The sequence below is a fragment of the Bufo bufo genome, chromosome 5, assembly GCF_905171765.1.
Source record: "Bufo bufo chromosome 5, aBufBuf1.1, whole genome shotgun sequence".
NCBI lineage: Eukaryota > Metazoa > Chordata > Amphibia > Anura > Bufonidae > Bufo > Bufo bufo.
Genome location: NC_053393.1, coordinates 359,168,492 through 359,188,093, shown reverse-complemented (window position 1 = coordinate 359,188,093; position 19,602 = coordinate 359,168,492). Strand labels below are relative to the sequence as shown.

The following is a 19,602-nucleotide window of genomic DNA, read 5'->3' as shown; positions in this document are numbered from 1 at the left end:
CGGTTTTTCTGGTCAAAAAAACAAATAGCTCGTTTTGGACTTCGTATGGAGTCCATCAAGTCAGCACTGAACAATCTTTTCCCGGATTGCTTTATGGCCACAGTAGACCTGAGGGATGCATACTATCATGTCCCCATTCAGCCACCAGAGGTTTCTGAGGGTAACAGTCAAGTTAGAGAGAGAGAGATTCTGCATCTTTAATTCTGGGCGTTACCCTTCGGCCTCGCTCAAGCTCGTGACAGCCACCTGCAGGATTGGGATGAAAGTCTCCCCTCTCAGGACACAGAAATATCTCTAGCTTCCCAGACCCTAGATTCCTTGGGGTGGTGGATGGATCAAAAAACTTAGAAAGAGGAGTTCCTTGGACCACGGAGCCGGTTCTCCACTTAACCATGGATGCAAGCCCAACAGGAAGGGGAGCCCGTGTGGGGTCCCTGCTATTGCAGGGGAATTGCGACAACAAATCTCCATTCGCACAATTTCAGGGAACTGGATACAATCAGGATAGCCTTAGTACAGAGTCTCCCGGCCATCAGAGGCAGGAACGTAAGGGTCTATTCGGACAACAGGACAGCAGTGGCCTATATCAGCCGGTAGGGAGGTACAAGGGCCTAATGTCTCTCACTCATCAGATTTTCAGCCTAGCAGAAGGTTCTCTATTACTCTTTCTGCAGTACATATAAGGGGTTCAGACAACGTGAAAGCAGGCTTCCTCAGTCGTCATCAACTATACCAGGCAGAGTGGTCCCTAGATCAGGGGTTTTTCAATCGAGTGGCAGCATTATGGGGAACTCCAGAGATGGATCTCTTTGCCACCAGGTCAAACAGAAAGGTAGAGGTCTTCTTTTCCCTTTCTCCGGAGGAGTATCTGAGAGCAGTGGATGCACTGGCCCAGTCTTGGAAGCGGGGCCTTCTGTATGACTTTCCCCCGCTAAAATTGCTATTAAGGGTCCTCAAGAAAATCCAAGAGGAGGAGGCCACGGTAATAGTTATTGCTCCCTTTTGGTCGAGAAGGGTGTGGTTTTTCTGGCTCCACAAAATGTCGATAGCAATACCATGGGTGCTTCCAGAATCTCAGGAGCTTCTGTCCAAGGGTCCAATTTTTCACCCAGATGTGAAGAATCTGCACCTGACTGCCTGGTTATTGAGAGGGAGATTTTAAAGAAAAGTGGTCTTTTTGAGGATGTGGTAAACACTATGGCCAGTCAGAAGGTCACTTCTGAGATCTACCTTTAGAGTTTGGAGGACCTTCATCAGATTTGCCAAAAAACCTGTAGATGTGCTAGAAGCTCTTGACATCCCACTCGTATTAGATTTCCTACAGGCGGGATGGAACAAAAGAGGTACCTTGGAACCGAACCAGAGTTTGGGAAATGGCTTTTTACAGTACAAATTAATTTAAGAAGTTATTGCGCAAAGACTCGCTTGACTTCGCAAAGCAATAACCTTGGCTCATCTGAGCCAATACATTCTAATACTGTACGGAACTCCTGCTCTACAGTATTAAAATGAAGTTTTATATGAATCTCCTTTGATTTTTTATCCGAAGTCGATCCACTCATCTCTAATCTTAATGCTGTATGGAGACTGGTCTCCATACAGCATTAAAATGACGTTTTGAGCAAATCGACTTTGGGTCTTGGATCTGACGTTCAATTCACTCAACACTCATCTGCTCCACTGCGGCCAATGACTGGCTTCAGCAGAGACGTGTCCACAAGAGACACATCACCACTTAAGCCAGTTATTGGCTACAATAGAGTAGATGATCATGACCACGCAGGGGACCAATTAAACAAGCCACGGACACTAGAGCGTCAGGGTGCAGGTAAGTATTGCTCTTTCCATAGTAGAGGCAGGCGGCCGGTTCCTGTGGAAAGTTACTTAATCCTAGACAACCCCTTTAATGCCGTCTTCCTGCTCTGTTCAGTAGTTCTGAGATGACTGCAGGCATGCCCAGTAGGGAACTTCCTCCTAGAAGAGGAACTTACTAATGAGTATGTGCAGTACAGTTTCAGGCATTGTAACTAAGGGCCTTGGAGCAGCATGAAGATACCTAGTATAAGGACAGGAGGGGTGAGAACTTATTTTATCACTCTAGAACCCCCTTTTTTTGATAAATAAGGGCCTTAGCTTGATGGAACATTTAAATATATTTTTTATTAACATTTGTAAACTTTTGTAACTTCCTATGAAAGTTAATAAATTGAATTACAGAATATTAATAACAAATAAAATTTTTGTTGTTGTTGAAGTCAGTACAGTTCTAACACTTGACTGCACCCAAAACTAGCTTTAACTCCGGCTTAATCAGTAAGGGTGGGTTCACATACAGTATGCATTCTATATTCCATTATACCGCTCTGTTATAACAGAGTTATAATGGAATTTAAAGGAGTTCACCAGGAATAAAGAAAATGAAAGTATATAAATATTACTTTATTATAAATAAATTCCCAAACATGTTTCATTAGTTATAATGGCTCGTTTTCACTGGGGAGCAATCATTAGGAGAAATAAAATGGCCGCCATCCTATTAGTGCACACAGAACCTGTCCTAATCACACAGGAGGACAAGTTACTTCAGAACCCTGAGCTAAAGAGCTGCCTCATCCTCCTCTCTGCCCTACTTGTCAGGGATTATAATCCTGAATACAGCTGATAAGATCTTCAGCTGAATCTCTGTGGGAATGGAGTTCATGAGGTACAGAAAGGATGGACAGGACAGACTGGTAATGTAGGCTGCATACAGGCTGCATTGAACTGACAGTTCGTCTAAGATCAACCCTCTGTAGCTGGCAGGATCCAAGGCCGTTTTAAGTAAGCATTCACATCTAAGGGGCTGATATGCCATCACTGATGCTGGCGGATACTGCCGGGCTGCTGATTGATCAAGTGCAGCCTTAGTGCCTGCTCATACAGCGTACTTTACATGTACAGCGAGTGTCGGGAACTTGCTTCCTGCTGCATCATACATATAAGGTGCATGTCAGGAAGGGGTTAACCTTATAAAATGTTGGTCGTTTGTTGTGAGGCATTTAATAATATTTGATACATAAATTTGATATATTAAGTGTAGTATGTTGTATATGTGGACTTTTTTCTTTCTTCCTCACATGGTGCATACCACATTGATTAGCACCCCGGTATTTATATTTTGTAGTGCCTGCCACCAATTTTAATATTAGTAAGTCAGCAAAGCTGAAGCTGCATTTACATGCAGCAGTCATCTCTGTATGGGGACAGGCATTGCCTACAGTGATCGCTTGTTTCCATACGGATTCACTGTTTGCTGCCAGCAGGTTGCTGTATATGTAGGTAGTGTGCTACATAAAACGTGATAAAGGAGTGTGTTTGCTTGTTCATTGTGATTGGTGGCACATTTATACCAGACGATTGTAATTGCCTCAAGCCTTGGCACCTACTGTATATAAGGGCCTTTAGTGTTACACTTTGGTTTAATTAGCATTTTTTCTATTTCAGATGTAAAGGGCCAGCTTAATGAAGACTTCTGCATACTGCAGCATTCAAACCGGTAAATCTGACAAATTGAAAAAAAGCTTTAAAACGCTATGCCAATGAATGGATTTTATGGCATATCCTTAATGCTATGAATGCCTGATTGAAGGGTGCATGGCAACATGAGTTCATATACAGCTGAACAGTTCCATTTGCAGCTTATGATTATTGTATTGTCTAGATTTGCAAAAGGTGGGTGAGTATTAACAAGGCAAAGGTGGGAGGCTCCTGCTGCATCTAGTTGTCATACAGGCAGACACAGATATGGAGGAGGAGTTGGGACAGGGCCTGAACTTCTGGAACACCTATAAAACAGTAAAATCTCATAATACACTTCTCAAAAAAATAAAGGGAACACTTAAACAACACAATGTAACTCCAAGTCAATCACACTTCCTGTGAAATCAAACTGTCCACTTAGGAAGCAACACTGAGTGACAATCAATTTCACATGCTGTTGTGCAAATGGGGATAGACCAACAGGTGGAAATTAATAGCAATTAGCAAGACACCCCCAATAAAGGGAGTGGTTCTGCAGGTGGTGACCACAGACCACTTCTCAGTTCCTATGCTTCCTGGCTTATGTTTTGGCACTTTGAATGCTGGCGGTGCTTTCACTCTAGTGGTAGCATGAGACTGAGTCTACAACCCACACAAGTGGCTCAGGTAGTGCAGCTTATCCAGGATGGCACATCAATGCGAGCTGTGGCAAGAAGATTTGCTGTGTCTGTCAGCGTAGTGTCCAGAGCATGGAGGCGCTACAAGGATACAGGCCAGTACATCAGGAGACGTGGAGGAGGCCGTAGGAGGGCAACAACCCAGCAGCAGGAACGCTACCTCCGCCTTTGTGCAAGGAGGAACAGGAGGAGCACTGCCAGAGCCCTGCAAAATGACCTCCAGCAGGCCACAAATGTGCATGTGTCTGCTCAAATGGTCAGAAACAGACTCCATGAGGGTGATATGAGGGCCCGACGTCCACAAGTGGGGGTTGTGCTTAAAGCCCAACACCTTGCAGGACGTTTGGCATTTGCCAGAGAACACCAAGATTGGCAAATTCGCCACTGGCGCCCTGTGCTCTTCACAGATGAAAAGCAGGTTCACACTGAGCACATGTGACAGAGTCTGGAGATGCTGTGGAGAACGTTCTGCTGCCTGCAACATCCTCCAGCATGACCGGTTTGGCATTGGGTCAGTAATAGTGTGGGGTGGCATTTCTTTGGAGGGCCGCACAGCCCTTCATGTGCTCGCCAGAGGTAGCCTGAATGCTATTAGGTACCGAGATGAGATCCTCAGACCCCTTGTGAGACCATATGCTGGTGCGGTTGGCCCTGGGTTCCTCCTAATGCAAGACAATGCTAGACCTCATGTGGCTGGAGTGTGTCAGCAGTTCCTGCAAGACGAAGGCATTGATGCTATGGACTGGCCCGCCCGTTCCCCAGACCTGAATCCAATTGAGCACATCTGGGATATCATGTCTCGCTCTATCCACCAACGTTGCACCACAGACTGTCCAGGAGTTGGCAGATGCTTTAGTCCAGGTCTGGGAGGAGATCCCTCAGGAGACCGTCCGCCACCTCATCAGGAGCATGCACAGGCGTTGTAGGGAGGTCATACAGGCACGTGGAGGCCACACACACTACTGAGCCTCATTTTGACTTGTTTTAAGGACATTAAATCAAAGTTGGATCAGCCTGTAGTGTGTTTTTCCACTTTAATTTTGAGTGTGACTCCAAATCCAGACCTCCATGGGTTGAGAAAATTTGATTTCCATTATTTTTTTATTTTTGTGTGATTTTGTGTGTGTGTGTGTGTGTTCTTTATGCGCGACTGGACCGATCTTCACCAAATTTGGCACGGTTTTAGACCGGGTCTCAGCTCTCTAGGACGTACCGTTCCTGAGATATTCCCCCAAAAATGACTCACATTAGCCAATACAAGCCTGCAAGTCTTTCTCTTCAAATCCCAACTGCCATAAACACAGTTACTCCAGATTTCCTTATTAACCCAGCCATTTTTCTTTACTGCTAATGGACGGGCACTGTGGAGGTCACTGTTTTTAAATGGGCGGGCACTGTGGAGGTCCCTGTTTTTTAAATGGGCGGGCACTGAGGAGGTCCCTGTTAAAGGGGCGGGCGCTATGAAAGGCACTGTTAAAGGGGCGGACACTCTGAAGGTCATTGTTAAAGGGGGGTACTGTGGAGGTCACGGTTATGGGGGAAACTGTCTATCTTTTTACTAGATATATATATATTAGAGCGACACAGCTATATATGCAGTACAGACGGAGTGCCAGCGGCTGTGAAGGCGATTTCCCCCTTCAAATAGCAGGAAAAATTCCATGGCACTTACCGATCTTCACTAAATTTGGCACACAGGTACATAAGGTGTCCGGGAAGGTTTTAGACCGTGTTTCAGCTCTCTAGGACTTGCCGTTCCTGAGAGATTCCCAAAAAATTACCTGCATTAGCCTATAGAAGCCTGCGAGTCTTTAACTTAAATCCGAACTGCCATTTACACGGTCACATGTCCCTTATTAGCCAATAGACGCTCGCAGTTCCTACTCCAGGTTGCCATAGCAACTGATCACAGGTTTTAGTAGTTCGCAGGTCCTTAAATATTCAGTCATATGACGTATGACGGCACAACTACACTGCTACATGCATGGGGTGAAGGGGCCACTATTAAACGGACGGCTGCTGTGGAGATCACGGTTATGGGGGATACTGTTATCTTTTTACGACACACGGAAACATGAAATGGCAGTTCTTCTGCTAGTATGTGTGTATGTATGTGTATGTGTGTATATATATATATATATATATTATTATTATTATTATTATTATTATTATTATTATTATTATTATTATTTTATAATTTTTTAATCAATAGCATAGTTTTATTGTTTATATGATTTAAATTCCTGCAAAACAAGATCATCAGCTGGCTTGGCTGTGTAAGCCTTTGCATTCCTGAGCCACTGTATCCTTAAATGGGTTGTCTTACTTCAGCAAATGGCCTTTATTATGTAGATAAAGTTAATTCAATCCACTTACTAATTTATTGTTATGCATATTGCCTCCTTTCCTGGCTAGGTTCATTTTTCCATCACATTATCCACTGCTCATTTCCATGGTTACGACCCCCCCTGCAATCTATCAGTGGTGGTCGTGCTTGCACACTATAGGAAAAAGCACCAGCCTACCGTATGTGTGCTCCAATGGTCCCAGACACCAGAGAGGCTAACCCTTTTTCTATAGTGTGCAAGCACAGCCACCACTGATGGATTGCAGAGTGGTCGTAACTATGGAAACAAGCAGTGTGTATGTGATGGAAAAATGAATCCAGCCAGCAAAGGAGGCAATATGGGCAATCAGAATATACAGTCAGGTCCATAAATATTGGGACATCAACACAATTCTAACATTTTTGGCTCTATACACCACCACAATGGATTTGAAATGAAACGAACAAGATGTGCTTTAACTGCAGACTGTCGGCTTTAATTTGAGGGTATTTACATTCAAATCAGGTGAAAAGTGTAGGAATTACAACAGTTTGCATATGTGCCTCCCACTTGTTAAGGGACCAAAAGTAGTCGGACAGTTGGCTTTGCAGCTGTTCCATGGCCAGGTGTATGTTATTCCCTCATTATCCCAATTACAATGAGCAGATAAAAGGTCCAGAGTTCATTTCAAGTGTGCTATTTGCATTTGGAATCTGTTGCTGTCAACTCTCAAGATGAGATCCAATGAGCTGTCAACTATCAGTGAAGCAAGCCATCATTAGGCTGAAAAAACAAAACAAACCCATCAGAGAGATAGCAAAAACAATAGGCGTGGCCAAAACAACTGTTTGGAACATCCTTAAAAAGAAGGAACGCATCGTCAGCTTAGCAACACCAAAAGACCCGGAAGACCACGGAAAACAACTGTGTTGGATAACTGAAGAATTCTTTCCCTGGTGAAGAAAACGTCCTTCACAACAGTTGGCCAGATCAAGAACACTCTCCAGGAGGTGGGTGTATGTGTGTCAAAGTCAACAATCAAGAGAAGACTTCACCAGAGTGAATACAGAGGGTTCACCACATGTAAACCATTGGTGAGCCTCAAAAACAGGAAGGCCAGATTGGAGTTCACGACCTCTAAAAAAGCCTTCACAGTTCTGGAACAAAATCCTATGGACAGATAAGACCAAGATCAACTTGTACCAGGAGTGATGGGAAGAGAAAAGTATGGAGAAGGAAAGGAACTGCTCATGATCCTAAGCATACCACCTCATCAGTGAAGCATGGTGGTGGTAGTGTCATAGAGTGGGTGTGTATGGCTGCCAATGGAACTGGTTCTATTTATTTATGATTTAACTGCTGACAAAAGCAGCAGGATGAATTCTGAAGTGTTTCAGGCAATATTATCTGCTTATATTCAGCCAAATGCTTCAGAACTCATTGGACGACTCTTCACAGTGCCGATGGACAATGACTCAAAGCATACTGCAAGAGCAACCAAAGAGTTTTTTAAGGGAAAGAAGTGGAATGTTATGCAATGGCCAAGTCAATCACCTTACCTGAATCCGATGGAGCATGCATTTCACTTGCTGAAGACAAAACGGAAGGGAAAATGCCCCAAGAACAAGCAGGAACTGAAGACAGTTGCAGTAGAGGCCTGGCAGAGCATCACCAGGGATGAAACCCAGCGTCTGGTGATGTCTATGCGTTCCAGACTTCAGGCTGTACTTGACACCAAAGGATTTGCAACCAAGTATTAAAAAGTGAAAGTTTGATTTATGATTATTATTCTGTCCCATTACTTTTGGTCCCTTAACAAGGCATATATGCAAACTGTTCACCTTATTTGGATGTAAATACCCACAAATTAAAGCTGACAGTCTGCAGTTAAAGCACGTCTTGTTTGTTTCATTTCAAATCCATTGTGGTGGTGAATAGAGCCACAAATGTTAGAATTGTGCCGATGTCCCAATATTTATGGACCTGACTGTATTAGTAAGTGGCTTGTATTAACTTTCTCTATATGATACATGCCACTTGCTGAAGTGAGACAACCCCTTTTAAGGATCAAAAGGGCCACGTGATGCGATTCACCAATGTTACTGCATTCTCTGCTGTCCCTGGATGGATTCTCTTTTGCAAATGTGGCGAACAGTAAATGAACATGTTCAGTTCGAGCGCCAAAGAAGATCTGGCCAGAGACGGTGCAGAATGCGGTGATGAGTGAAACGCACACCACCGCCAGTTTGTAAAAATATTTAACAGTAGCCCAAAATCTATTTTTGCTGTGACATGCCACACTATAATCATATGGATGCAACTGCCGGGGATTGTAGATGTTTACACAGCCCAGTTAAGGGGACTTGGGGGGGCCTTCTGTTGTATGGTGAGGGTAAGTTATGCTGTCACATACAGATGCATATCGCACCAAAAATGGATCAGGGGCTATTACAAAATAAGTTTACAAATTGGACAACACTTTTAACCCTTTGAATACTGGATATTTTTATTTTGTGTTTTCACATAGCTGTATGAGGGCTTATTTTTTGAGGGACAAGTTGTACTTTCTAATGCCACCATTTAATATGGCATACAATGTAGTGGGAAGCTGGAAAAATTCCAAATGGGGGTCTAATTGGGGAAAAAAAGCAAGTCCTCCACTGTTTTACGGGTTTTGTTCCCACGGCGTTCCTGGTGCAGCAAAACTGACCCATTCCCTTTATTCTCTGGGTTAGTACAATTACACCACATATGTATAGGTTTTTATGTCTAAATAGTGTGAAAATAAATTAAAAGTTTAAGAAAAAAATGTTTGTGTGACTTTTTGATCACATTTTTATAACTTTTTGTAACTTTTTTTTTTTTATCTGTTATGCCATTTGCCATATTGGAATATTTTTGTATTGCTAGTATGGCCGTTTTTGGTCACGGTGATACCCACGATGTTTATATTTATGTGTGTGTATAATTATATTATATTATATTATTATATTATATATTTTTTTTTATAATCTACATAAAGGGTGGGGATTTAAACTTTTTTGGCCTCCAACAACCTGTCCTAGGATGCGTTGATTTGGCTTTTAGAGCTGCTCAGGATCCTCTCTACCCTGGCCTCACTTGACATTGGTGAGATTTGCTGTCAGGCTACTTAGCCTGATAGTAATGAAGCGATCATGCATGAGATATGCTATTTATTGTAGAGCAGAAAACTGGATCACTAGAACGAGGCCCATTTGAATGGAGCAGCAGAAATACATGTATGTGTACCGCTCCAATCTACTTCATGGGACTGCCTTTTCCCTTGGCTGGGGAGGGGCAGCAGTTGAAACCAGTTGATCAGACACTTATATCCTATACTGTGGATTGAGGATAAGTTGTCTAAAGGGACAACCATTTTAAGGAAGTAATTGCTGTTTGGGTTCATGCACACAACATAGCCTATTTGTCAGCTTACCTGAACTTAATGTATCATAGTAATTTATGATGCAGTATGTTAGACCCACCAGTAGGAATTCACTGCATCATAAATCAGTGAGCTTGGGTCAGAGGAGCCACCATTGGTGTTGAGGCAGCAGGCAATCTAATAGATAAGTAATGCTCCTTTTAATGTCATGGCATTTCACACCATTGCCCCATCGTGAAAAATCCCTTTAAACATCAGCGCGTATAAACAGATATTTATGGATAAGAATGTGTGCTGGGAAATTCCACGTTATGGTATTTTCTTTGGTCAACAGTGACCAAAAAAAAAAGCTTAAATACCTAAGATTTGTAATGCCTGTCCTGTATTATTTTTATCTGTGAACTTCCATCTCTATTCATTTTTTTTTTTTTTTTTTCCCCTTTCTGTTTTAGAATCTGTGTAGTTACTCTGGCAGAATGCCATCCAGTTCTTCAAAGTGGCAAAAATATTTCTAGTATTAGTTACCAAATCAGTGCTAACTGCAGCAGACTACAGAACAAAGTATCAGGAAAGTCCAAAAGAGTAAGTGTGTCATTTCATGGGCAAATGTGTTCATATCTGTATTATTGTAATTGTGTTTATTATGCTTATAATTATTACTATAGGGTTCATGTATGATGTCAGGCTACGACACACTGCACATTCTGTGCATGCACTGGGAAAACTCCCTGGTCCCTCTGTCTGTGGGAATTTATGCACATTTATACAGAAGAGCCTTTATGAGCCTTTATCAGACAAGAGTGTCTGGCTCACAATCTGTTCTAGTTTATCCCAAATGTGTTTGATAGGGTTGAGGTCTGGGCTCTGTGTGGTCCAGTCAAGTTCCTCCACACCAAACCCACCCAAACGTGCACTTATGGACCATTTTGTGCCCTGGGGTGCAGTTATGCTGGAACAATAAAGGACCTTCCCCATACTGTTCCCACAAGATTGGAAGCGTACAAATGTCCAAAATAGCTTGGTATGCTGAAGCATTAAGATTTCTATTCATTGGGACTAAGGGGACTAGGCTAACCCTTGGGGGAAAAAAGCATAGCATTATCTGTCCTCTACTAAACATTACAGTTGGCACAGTGTGTAGTCAGGCAGGTAACGTTCTCCTGGCCAAACCCAGACTCGTCCACCAGACTTTTATGATTAGGCGTACAGAAGCTGTAAAATTATATGCAAGAAAGGGCACCATAGGGTAGTAGGTTCCAGATAAAGATATTGGTGGATAGAATGAGAAATGGAGGCTCACCTTAGGTGGCTGAATAGGCACAACACTATTGTAGACATATAAAAAAAAAAAACAGTTGTCCAGTCGCCGGGTATGCAGCCAAAGCGTCCGATTTCTTCAGGAGAAGCAGCCCAGTCTTTCCAAAGACAATGTAATAGCAGTGTGGTAGGACTGCACTTTTAGGCGCAAAATCACCGGTCAGGACAGATGTAAGTATGGTGAATAGTTCTTCTTTAATGGAAAATGCTCATCCGGTAAAACAAATAAATCAATGTGTTTCGGGGGTACTTAGGCCCCCTTCATCAGGTTAAAAAGATTAATTTATTTGTTTTAGTCCACCAGACGGTCAGTGATTCGTCACTCCACAGAACCTGTTTCCACTGCTCCAGAATCCAGTGACGGCTTGTATTACAGCACTCCATCTCATGCTTGCCATGGTGCTTGGTGATGTAAGATTTGCATGCAGCTGGTCGGCCATGGAAACCAATGCCATAAAGCTTCTATTGTGTGCTGATATTAACCACCTCAGCCCCCAGTGCTTAACCACCTCCGGACCGCTGTACGCACAGACGCGTCCTGGAGGTGGTTGTTTCATTCCGAGTGGACGCGCCGGCGCGTCCTCTCGCGAGACGCGAGATTTCGGTCACAGCCGGCCCGCGCATGCGCATCGCGGGCCGGCAAAAGTTCGAGGAGAATTGCATCAGCAACCTGCCAGCCAATGATCGTCGCTGGCAGGTTGCTGATTTTTAAAAAATCGAATCACAAGCCATATAACAGATCATATTAGTAAATATGATCTGTTATATGGCTTGTCTGCTCCTGTGCTGGTCCTTTTTGTCGGTTGGATCCAGCACAGGAGCAGACTGAACTGTGAGTACACCAAACACTACACCTTAGCCCCAGATCACCCCCCTGCACCCCAATTAACCCTTTGATCACCCCTTTGATCGCCCCTGTCAATCACAAGTGAAAGGAAAAAAAGTGATCAGTGTAAACTGTCACTTTTTTTTTTTCACTGGTATTGACTGTTAGGTTTTAGGGATAGTTTAGGCCCCTTGGTTAGGTAGTTAGCGTCAGTTAGCGCCCACCCCACCGCACCGCAGTCACTTTTATTCGCTGATTAGCGTATCGCTAATCAGCATTTGTACTTTTATAGTATCTGTAAGTGATCAAAACTGATCACGGTCAGATCTATAATAGTATTAGTGTCACTTTAGTTCGCCCTCCACCCAAAACGCAGTGTTTGCCCGATCAGGCCTGATCGGTCGCTCACACGTGCGTTCACCCACGCCCGCCCCACCGCAGTGACAAAAAATTATTATTTTTTGATCACTGCACATTCACTTTACACGCACTGCGGCGATAAAAAAATCAGTTTTGATATTTTTTATCAACCGCAGCGGCCTCCGGTACTTCGCTAGCCTCCCCTTTGTAAGACAGGTTTGCTTTTTTTCTTGGGTAGTCTCAGGGAATACCCCTAAATTTAGTAGTCCAAAATGTCAAACAGGGGGTATTCTTCTGAAGAGGCCTACAGGATTCTGACCCAGTCGGATGAGGAGTGGGAACCCTCATCTGACGAATCTAGCGGGTCAGAATATGAACCTGTGGAAAGCAGTGGCTCTCTGACCCAAAGTTCGGACGAGGTGGTGGAGGTCCCTGGCAGCACCAGGCGTACCCGGCCCCGTGTCGCTAGACCACAGGTTACGCAGGATCCGCTTCAAGAGCAGCAGAGTGGGGCTGTCGCTGCCGGATCACGTGGTGAGGCATACACCAGCAGCGCAGCCCTTCCTGGACCTAGTACCAGCACTGCTGTACAACCTGGTGAAGTAGCGAGCACCAGAAGGGCAGTTGAAGCTGGTACGGTGGCACGTGCAGTAGTTACCCCGTCGCAGCCACCGCGCAGACAGGCCCGTAGAGCCCCTAGAATCCCTGAGGTGCTGGCAAACCCTGATTGGCAGTCACCAACTTCAGCCGCACCAGTAGTTCCCCCTTTCACCGCCCAGTCTGGAGTTCGGGTTGAGACGGCTCAAATCGGTTCGGCCCTGGGATTTTTTGAGCTGTTCTTGACTGCGGAGCTCTTGGACTTAGTCGTGGCAGAGACAAACCGGTATGCCACACAATTTATAACCGCAAACCCGGAAAGCTATTATGCCCAGCCTTTCCGGTGGAAACCAGTCCAAGTTTCCGAACTTAAAATTTTTCTGGGCCTTCTCCTCAACATGGGCCTGACAAAAAAGCATGAATTGCGGTCATATTGGTCCACGAACCCAATTCATCACATGCCCATGTTCTCTGCTGCTATGTCCAGGACACGATTTGAGACCATCCTGCGTTTTCTGCATTTTAGCGACAACACCACCTCCCGTCCCAGAGGCCACCCAGCTTTTGACCGGCTCCACAAAATTCGGCCCCTCATAGACCATTTCAACCAGAAATTTGCAGATTTGTATACCCCTGAGCAAAACATCTGCGTAGACGAGTCTCTAATACATTTTACCGGGCGCCTTGGCTTCAAACAATACATCCCAAGCAAGCGTGCCCGGTATGGGGTCAAATTGTATAAGCTCTGTGAAAGCGCCACAGGCTATACCCACAAATTTCGGATCTATGAGGGAAAAGATCAGACCCTGGAGCCGGTCGGTTGCCCTGACTACCTGGGGAGCAGTGGGAAGACAGTCTGGGACTTGGTGTCACCCTTATTCGGCAAGGGGTACCATCTTTATGTGGACAATTTTTACACAAGTGTGGCCCTCTTTAGGCATTTGTTTCTAGAACGGATTTGCGCCTGTGGCACCGCGCGAACTAGTCGCGTGGGCTTCCCCCAACGGCTTGTAACCACCCGTCTTGCAAGGGGGGAGAGGGCTGCCTTGTGTAACGAAGAACTGCTCGCGGTGAAATGGAGAGACAAGCGTGACGTTTACATGCTCTCCTCCATTCACGCAGACACGACAATCCAAATTGAAAGGGCAACCCGTGTCATTGAAAAGCCCCTCTCAGTCCACGACTATAATGCGCTCATGGGAGGGGTGGACTTCAATGACCAGATGTTGGCTCCCTATTTAGTTTCCCGCAGAACCAGACGCTGGTATAAGAAGGTGTCTGTATATTTAATTCAATTGGCGCTGTATAATAGTTTTGTTCTCTACAGTAAGGCTGGGAGAACAGGATCCTTCCTCAAATTCCAGGAAGAGATCATCGCGAACCTCCTTTACCCAGGAGGTTCCGTGGCCCCATCCACCAGTGTAGTTAGCCGTCTACACGAGCGACATTTCCCCAGTGTCGTTGCTGGTACCTCAACCCAACCGCCACCCCGAAAAAAATGTTGTGTCTGTAGCAGGAGTGGAATAAGGCGTGACACCCGCTATTTCTGTCCTGACTGCCCTGACCACCCTGCCCTATGCTTAGGTAAGTGTTTCCGGAAGTACCACACACAGGTACACCTAGCATAGGGATTGCATCTCACAGGACAGGCACACAGGGCTATTAGGGCCCTTTTACTCACAGCTGCTGCAAACCTCTCCTTTCACCTGGGATAAAGTGCATAACGTACTTCGCCACATCTTTGGGCGATTTGCGCTTTGCACATTGTCCCATGGGGAAGGAGAGGTTTGGTCTATAAAGGTAAAAAAAACTAAACAAAAAAAAAATTACCGGTAAGTAAAAAAGTTTAAAAAAAGTTAATATGTTCTGTTCTAAAGTTAATAAAGTTATTGCGTTGCGGCCTGGTTTTTTCTTTTTTGTTTTGTTTTTTTTACCTTTCAGGTGGACCAACCGATCGACTAGCTGCAGCACTGATGTGCATTCGGACAGAAGCATTGCGCTGCTGTCAGATTACACGCAAGTCGGTGTATGCGGCGCTGCAAGACGAGATTTCTCCTCTGCAGTAAAAGATACGTTTTGCCTGAGGCATATGAGCTGAGGAGGTGGCGGTGGTCATATAATTTGGCAAACACTTTGTATATATACAAAAAAAAAAAATCCCGCAATGATTTATTCATCCACATCGATTGATGTGAATGGAGAAATCGGGTTTGCCAGGGCATACGAGCGAAGTGGGTATGGATGTTGGGCGGAGCTCCTATGTCCTGGCAGACGCCTTTCCCCTCCTTTTTTTTTTTGGGCAGAGATTTTTTCATCCACAATTGATCGATGTGAATGAAGAAATCTGTGCCGTTCATTTTTTTCTTTCAGCCCAGAGGCTGAACGGAAAAAAAAAATCTCATTACCTGTAGCCAATATAAGGAGAATAGCAGAAACTCCTAATGCTGGGCATACATGTAATGATTGTGGAGACCCTCAAATGCCAGGCAGTACCAAACCCCCCACAAATAACACCATTTTGGAAAGAAACACCCCAAGGTATTCGCTGAGGGGGCATATTGAGTCCATGAAAGATTGAAATTTTTGTCCCAAGTTAGCGGACAGGGAGACTTTGTGAGAACAAAATCAAAAAAATCAATTTCCGCTAACTTGTGCCAAAATTTTTTTTTTTCTATGAACTCGCCATGCCCCTCATTGAATACCTTGGGGTGTCTTCTTTCCAAAATGGGGTCACATTGTGGGGGTATTTAAACTGCCCTGGCATTTAGGGGCCCCAAAGTGTGAGAAGAAGTCTGGTATCCAAATGTCTAAAAATGCCCGCCTAAAAGGGAATTTTGGGCACCTTTGCCCACCTAGGCTGCAAAAAAGTGTCACACATCTGGTATCTCTGTATTCAGGAGAAGTTGAGGAATGTGTTTTGGGGTGTCTTTTTACATATACCCATGCTGGGTGAGATAAATATCTTGGTCAAATGCCAACTTTGTATAAAAAAATGGGAAAAGTTGTCTTTTGCCAAGATATTTCTCTCACCCAGCATGGGTATATGTAAAATGACACCACAAAGCACATTCCCCACCTTCTCCTGAGTACGGAGATACCAGATGTGTGACACTTTTTTGCAGCCTAGGTGGGCAAAGGGGCCCACATTCCAAAGAGCACCTTTCGGATTTCACAGGTCATTTTTTACAGAATTTGATTTCAAACTCCTTACCACACATTTGGGCCCCTAGAATGCCAGGGCAGTATAACTACCCCACAAGTGACCCCATTTTGGAAAGAAGAGACCCCAAGGTATTTCGTGATGGGCATAGTGAGTTCATAGAACTTTTTATTTTTTGTCACAAGTTAGTGAATTATGAGACTTTGTAAGAAAAAAAAAAATAAAAAATCATCATTTTCCGCTAACTTGTGACAAAAAATAAAAAGTTCTATGAACTCACTATGCCCATCAGCGAATACCTTAGGGTGTGTACTTTCCGAAATGGGGTCATTTGTGGGGTGTTTGTACTGTCTGGGCATTGTAGAACCTCAGGAAACATGACAGGTGCTCAGAAAGTCAGAGCTGCTTCAAAAAGCGGAAATTCACATTTTTGTACCATAGTTTGTAAACGCTATAACTTTTACCCAAACCATTTTTTTTTTACCCAAACATTTTTTTTTTATCAAAGACATGTAGAACAATAAATTTAGAGCAAAATTTATATATGGATGTCGTTTTTTTTGCAAAATTTTACAACTGAAAGTGAAAAATGTCATTTGTTTGCAAAAAAATCGTTAAATTTCGATTAATAACAAAAAAAGTAAAAATGTCAGCAGCAATGAAATACCACCAAATGAAAGCTCTATTAGTGAGAAGAAAAGGAGGTAAAATTCATTTGGGTGGTAAGTTGCATGACCGAGCAATAAACGGTGAAAGTAGTGTAGGTCAGAAGTGTAAAAAGTGGCCTGGTCTTTCAGGGTGTTTAAGCACTGGGGGCTTAAACATATATAAATTTTGCTCTAAATTTATTGTTCTACATGTCTTTGATAAAAAAAAAATGTTTGGGTAAAAAAAAAATGGTTTGGGTAAAAGTTATAGCGTTTACATAGTGGGCATAGTGAGTTCATGGAAGTTTTTATTTTTTGTCACAAGTTAGTGGAATATGAGACTTTGTATGAAAAAAAAAATCAAAAAAAAAAAATCATCATTTTCCACTAACTTGTGACAAAAAATAATAAATTCTAGGAACTCGCCATGCCCCTCACGGAATACCTTGGGGTGTCTTCTTTCCAAAATGGGGTCACTTGTGGGGTAGTTATACTGCCCTGGCATTTTCCAGGGGCCCTAATGTGTGGTAAGTAGGTAAATGACCTGTGAAATCCTAAAGGTGCTCTTTGGAATGTGGGCCCCTTTGCCCACCTAGGCTGCAAAAAAGTGTCACACATGTGGTATCTCCGTATTCAGGAGACGTTGGGGAATGTGTTTTGGGGTGTCATTTTACATATACTCATGCTGGGTGAGAGAAATATCTTGGCAAAAGACAACTTTTCCCATTTTTTTATACAAAGTTGGCAATTGACCAAGATATTTCTCTCACCCAGCATGGATATATGTAAAATGACACCCCAAAACACATTCACCAACTTCTCCTGAATACGGAGATACCACATGTGTGACACTTTTTTGCAGCCTAGGTGGGCAAAGGTGCCCAAATTCCTTTTAGGAGGGCATTTTTAGACATTTGGATACCAGACTTCTTCTCACGCTTTGGGGCCCCTAAAATGCCAGGGCAGTATAAATACCCCACATGTGACCCTATTTTGGAAAGAAGACACCCCAAGGTATTCAATGAGGGGCATGGCGAGTTCATAGAAAAAAAAAAAATTTGCCACAAGTTAGCGGAAATTGATTTTTTATTTTTTTTTCTCACAAAGTCTCCCTTTCCGCTAACTTGGGACAAAAATTTCAATCTTTCATGGACTCTATAAGCCCCTCAGCAAATACCTTGGGGTGTCTTCTTTCCAAATTGGGGTCATTTGTGGGGTGTTTGTACTGCCCTGGCATTTGAGGGTCTCCGCAATCATTACATGTATGCCCAGCATTAGGAGTTTCTGCTATTCTCCTTATATTGAGCATACGGGTAATGAGATTTTTTTTTTTCCGTTCAGCCTCTGGGCTGAAAGAAAAAAATGAACTGCACAGATTTTTTCATTCGCATCGATCAATGTGGATGAAAAAATCTCTGCCAAAAAAAGAAAAATGAGGGGAAAGGCGTCTGCCAGGACATAGGAGCTCCGCCCAACATCCATACCCACTTAGCTCGTATGCCCTGGCAAACCCGATTTCTCCATTCACATCAATCGATGTGGATGAATAAATCATTGCCGGGATTTTTTTTTTTTATATATATATACAAAGTGTTTGCCAAAGTATATGAACACCGCCACCTCCTCAGCTCATATGCCTCGGCAAACGTATCTTTTACTGCAGAGGATAAATCTCGTCTTGCAGCGCCGCATACAACCGACTTGCGTGTAATCTGACAGCAGCGCAATGCTTCTGTCCGAATGCACATCAGTGCCTGCAGCTATGTCGATCGGTTGGTCCACCCTGGAAGGTAAAAAAAACAAAACAAAAAAGGAAAAAACCAGGGCCGCAAAGCAATAACTTTATTAACTTTAGAAACAGAACATATTAACTTTTTTAACTTTTACTTACTTACCGGTAATTTTTTTTTTGTTTCGTTTTTTTTACCTTTATAGAACAAACCTCGTCCTTCCTCATGGGACAATGTGCAAAGCGCAAATCGCCCAAAGATGTGGCAAAGTACGTATGCACTTTATCCCAGGTGAAAGGAGAGGTTTGCAGCAGCTGTGAGTAAAAGGGCCCTAATAGCCCTGTGTGCCTGTCTTGTGAGATGCAATCCCTATGCTAGGTGTACCTGTGTGTGGTACTTCCGGAAACACTCTCCATAGCATAGGGGCAGGGGTGGTCAGGCACAGTCAGGACAGAAATAGCGGGTGTCACGCCTTATTCCACTCCTGCTACAGACACGACATCTTTTTCGGGGTGACGGTTGGGTTGAGGTACCAGGAACGACGCTGGGGAAATGTCGCTCGTGTAGACGGCTAACTACACTGGTGGATGGGGCCACGGAACCTCCTGGGTAAAGGAGGTTCTCGATGATCTCTTCCTGGAATTTGAGGAAAGATCGTGTTCTCCCAGCCTTACTGTAGAGAACAAAACTATTGTACAGCGCCAATTGAATTAAATATACAGACACCTTCTTATACCAGCGTCTGGTTCTGCGGGAAACTAAATACGGAGACAACATCTGGTCATTGAAGTCCACCCCTCCCATGAGCGCATTATAGTCGTTGACACAGAGGGGCTTTTCAATGACACGGGTTGCTCGCTCAATTTGGATTGTCGTGTCTGCGTGAATGGAGGAGAGCATGTAAACGTCACGCTTGTCTCTCCATTTCACCGCGAGCAGTTCTTCGTTACACAAGGCAGCCCTCTCCCCCCTTGCAAGACGGGTGGTTACAAGCCGTTGGGGGAAGCCCACGCGACTAGTTCGCGCGGTGCCACAG

The 19,602-nt window shown here is 43.9% G+C and overlaps 1 protein-coding gene across 3 annotated transcripts in view; it reads left to right on the top strand.

The window, feature by feature from the left end:
• ABITRAM (actin binding transcription modulator) overlaps positions 1 to 19,602 on the top strand; it is a 64,245-nt gene that overhangs the window by 22,890 nt on the left and 21,753 nt on the right. For all 3 annotated transcript variants that reach the window (XM_040432434.1, XM_040432432.1, XM_040432433.1), the window contains exons 3-4: positions 3,484 to 3,535; positions 10,382 to 10,511. In XM_040432434.1, coding sequence (XP_040288368.1) covers positions 3,484 to 3,535; positions 10,382 to 10,511 — 182 coding nt within the window. The remainder of the gene's footprint in view (positions 1 to 3,483; positions 3,536 to 10,381; positions 10,512 to 19,602) is intronic.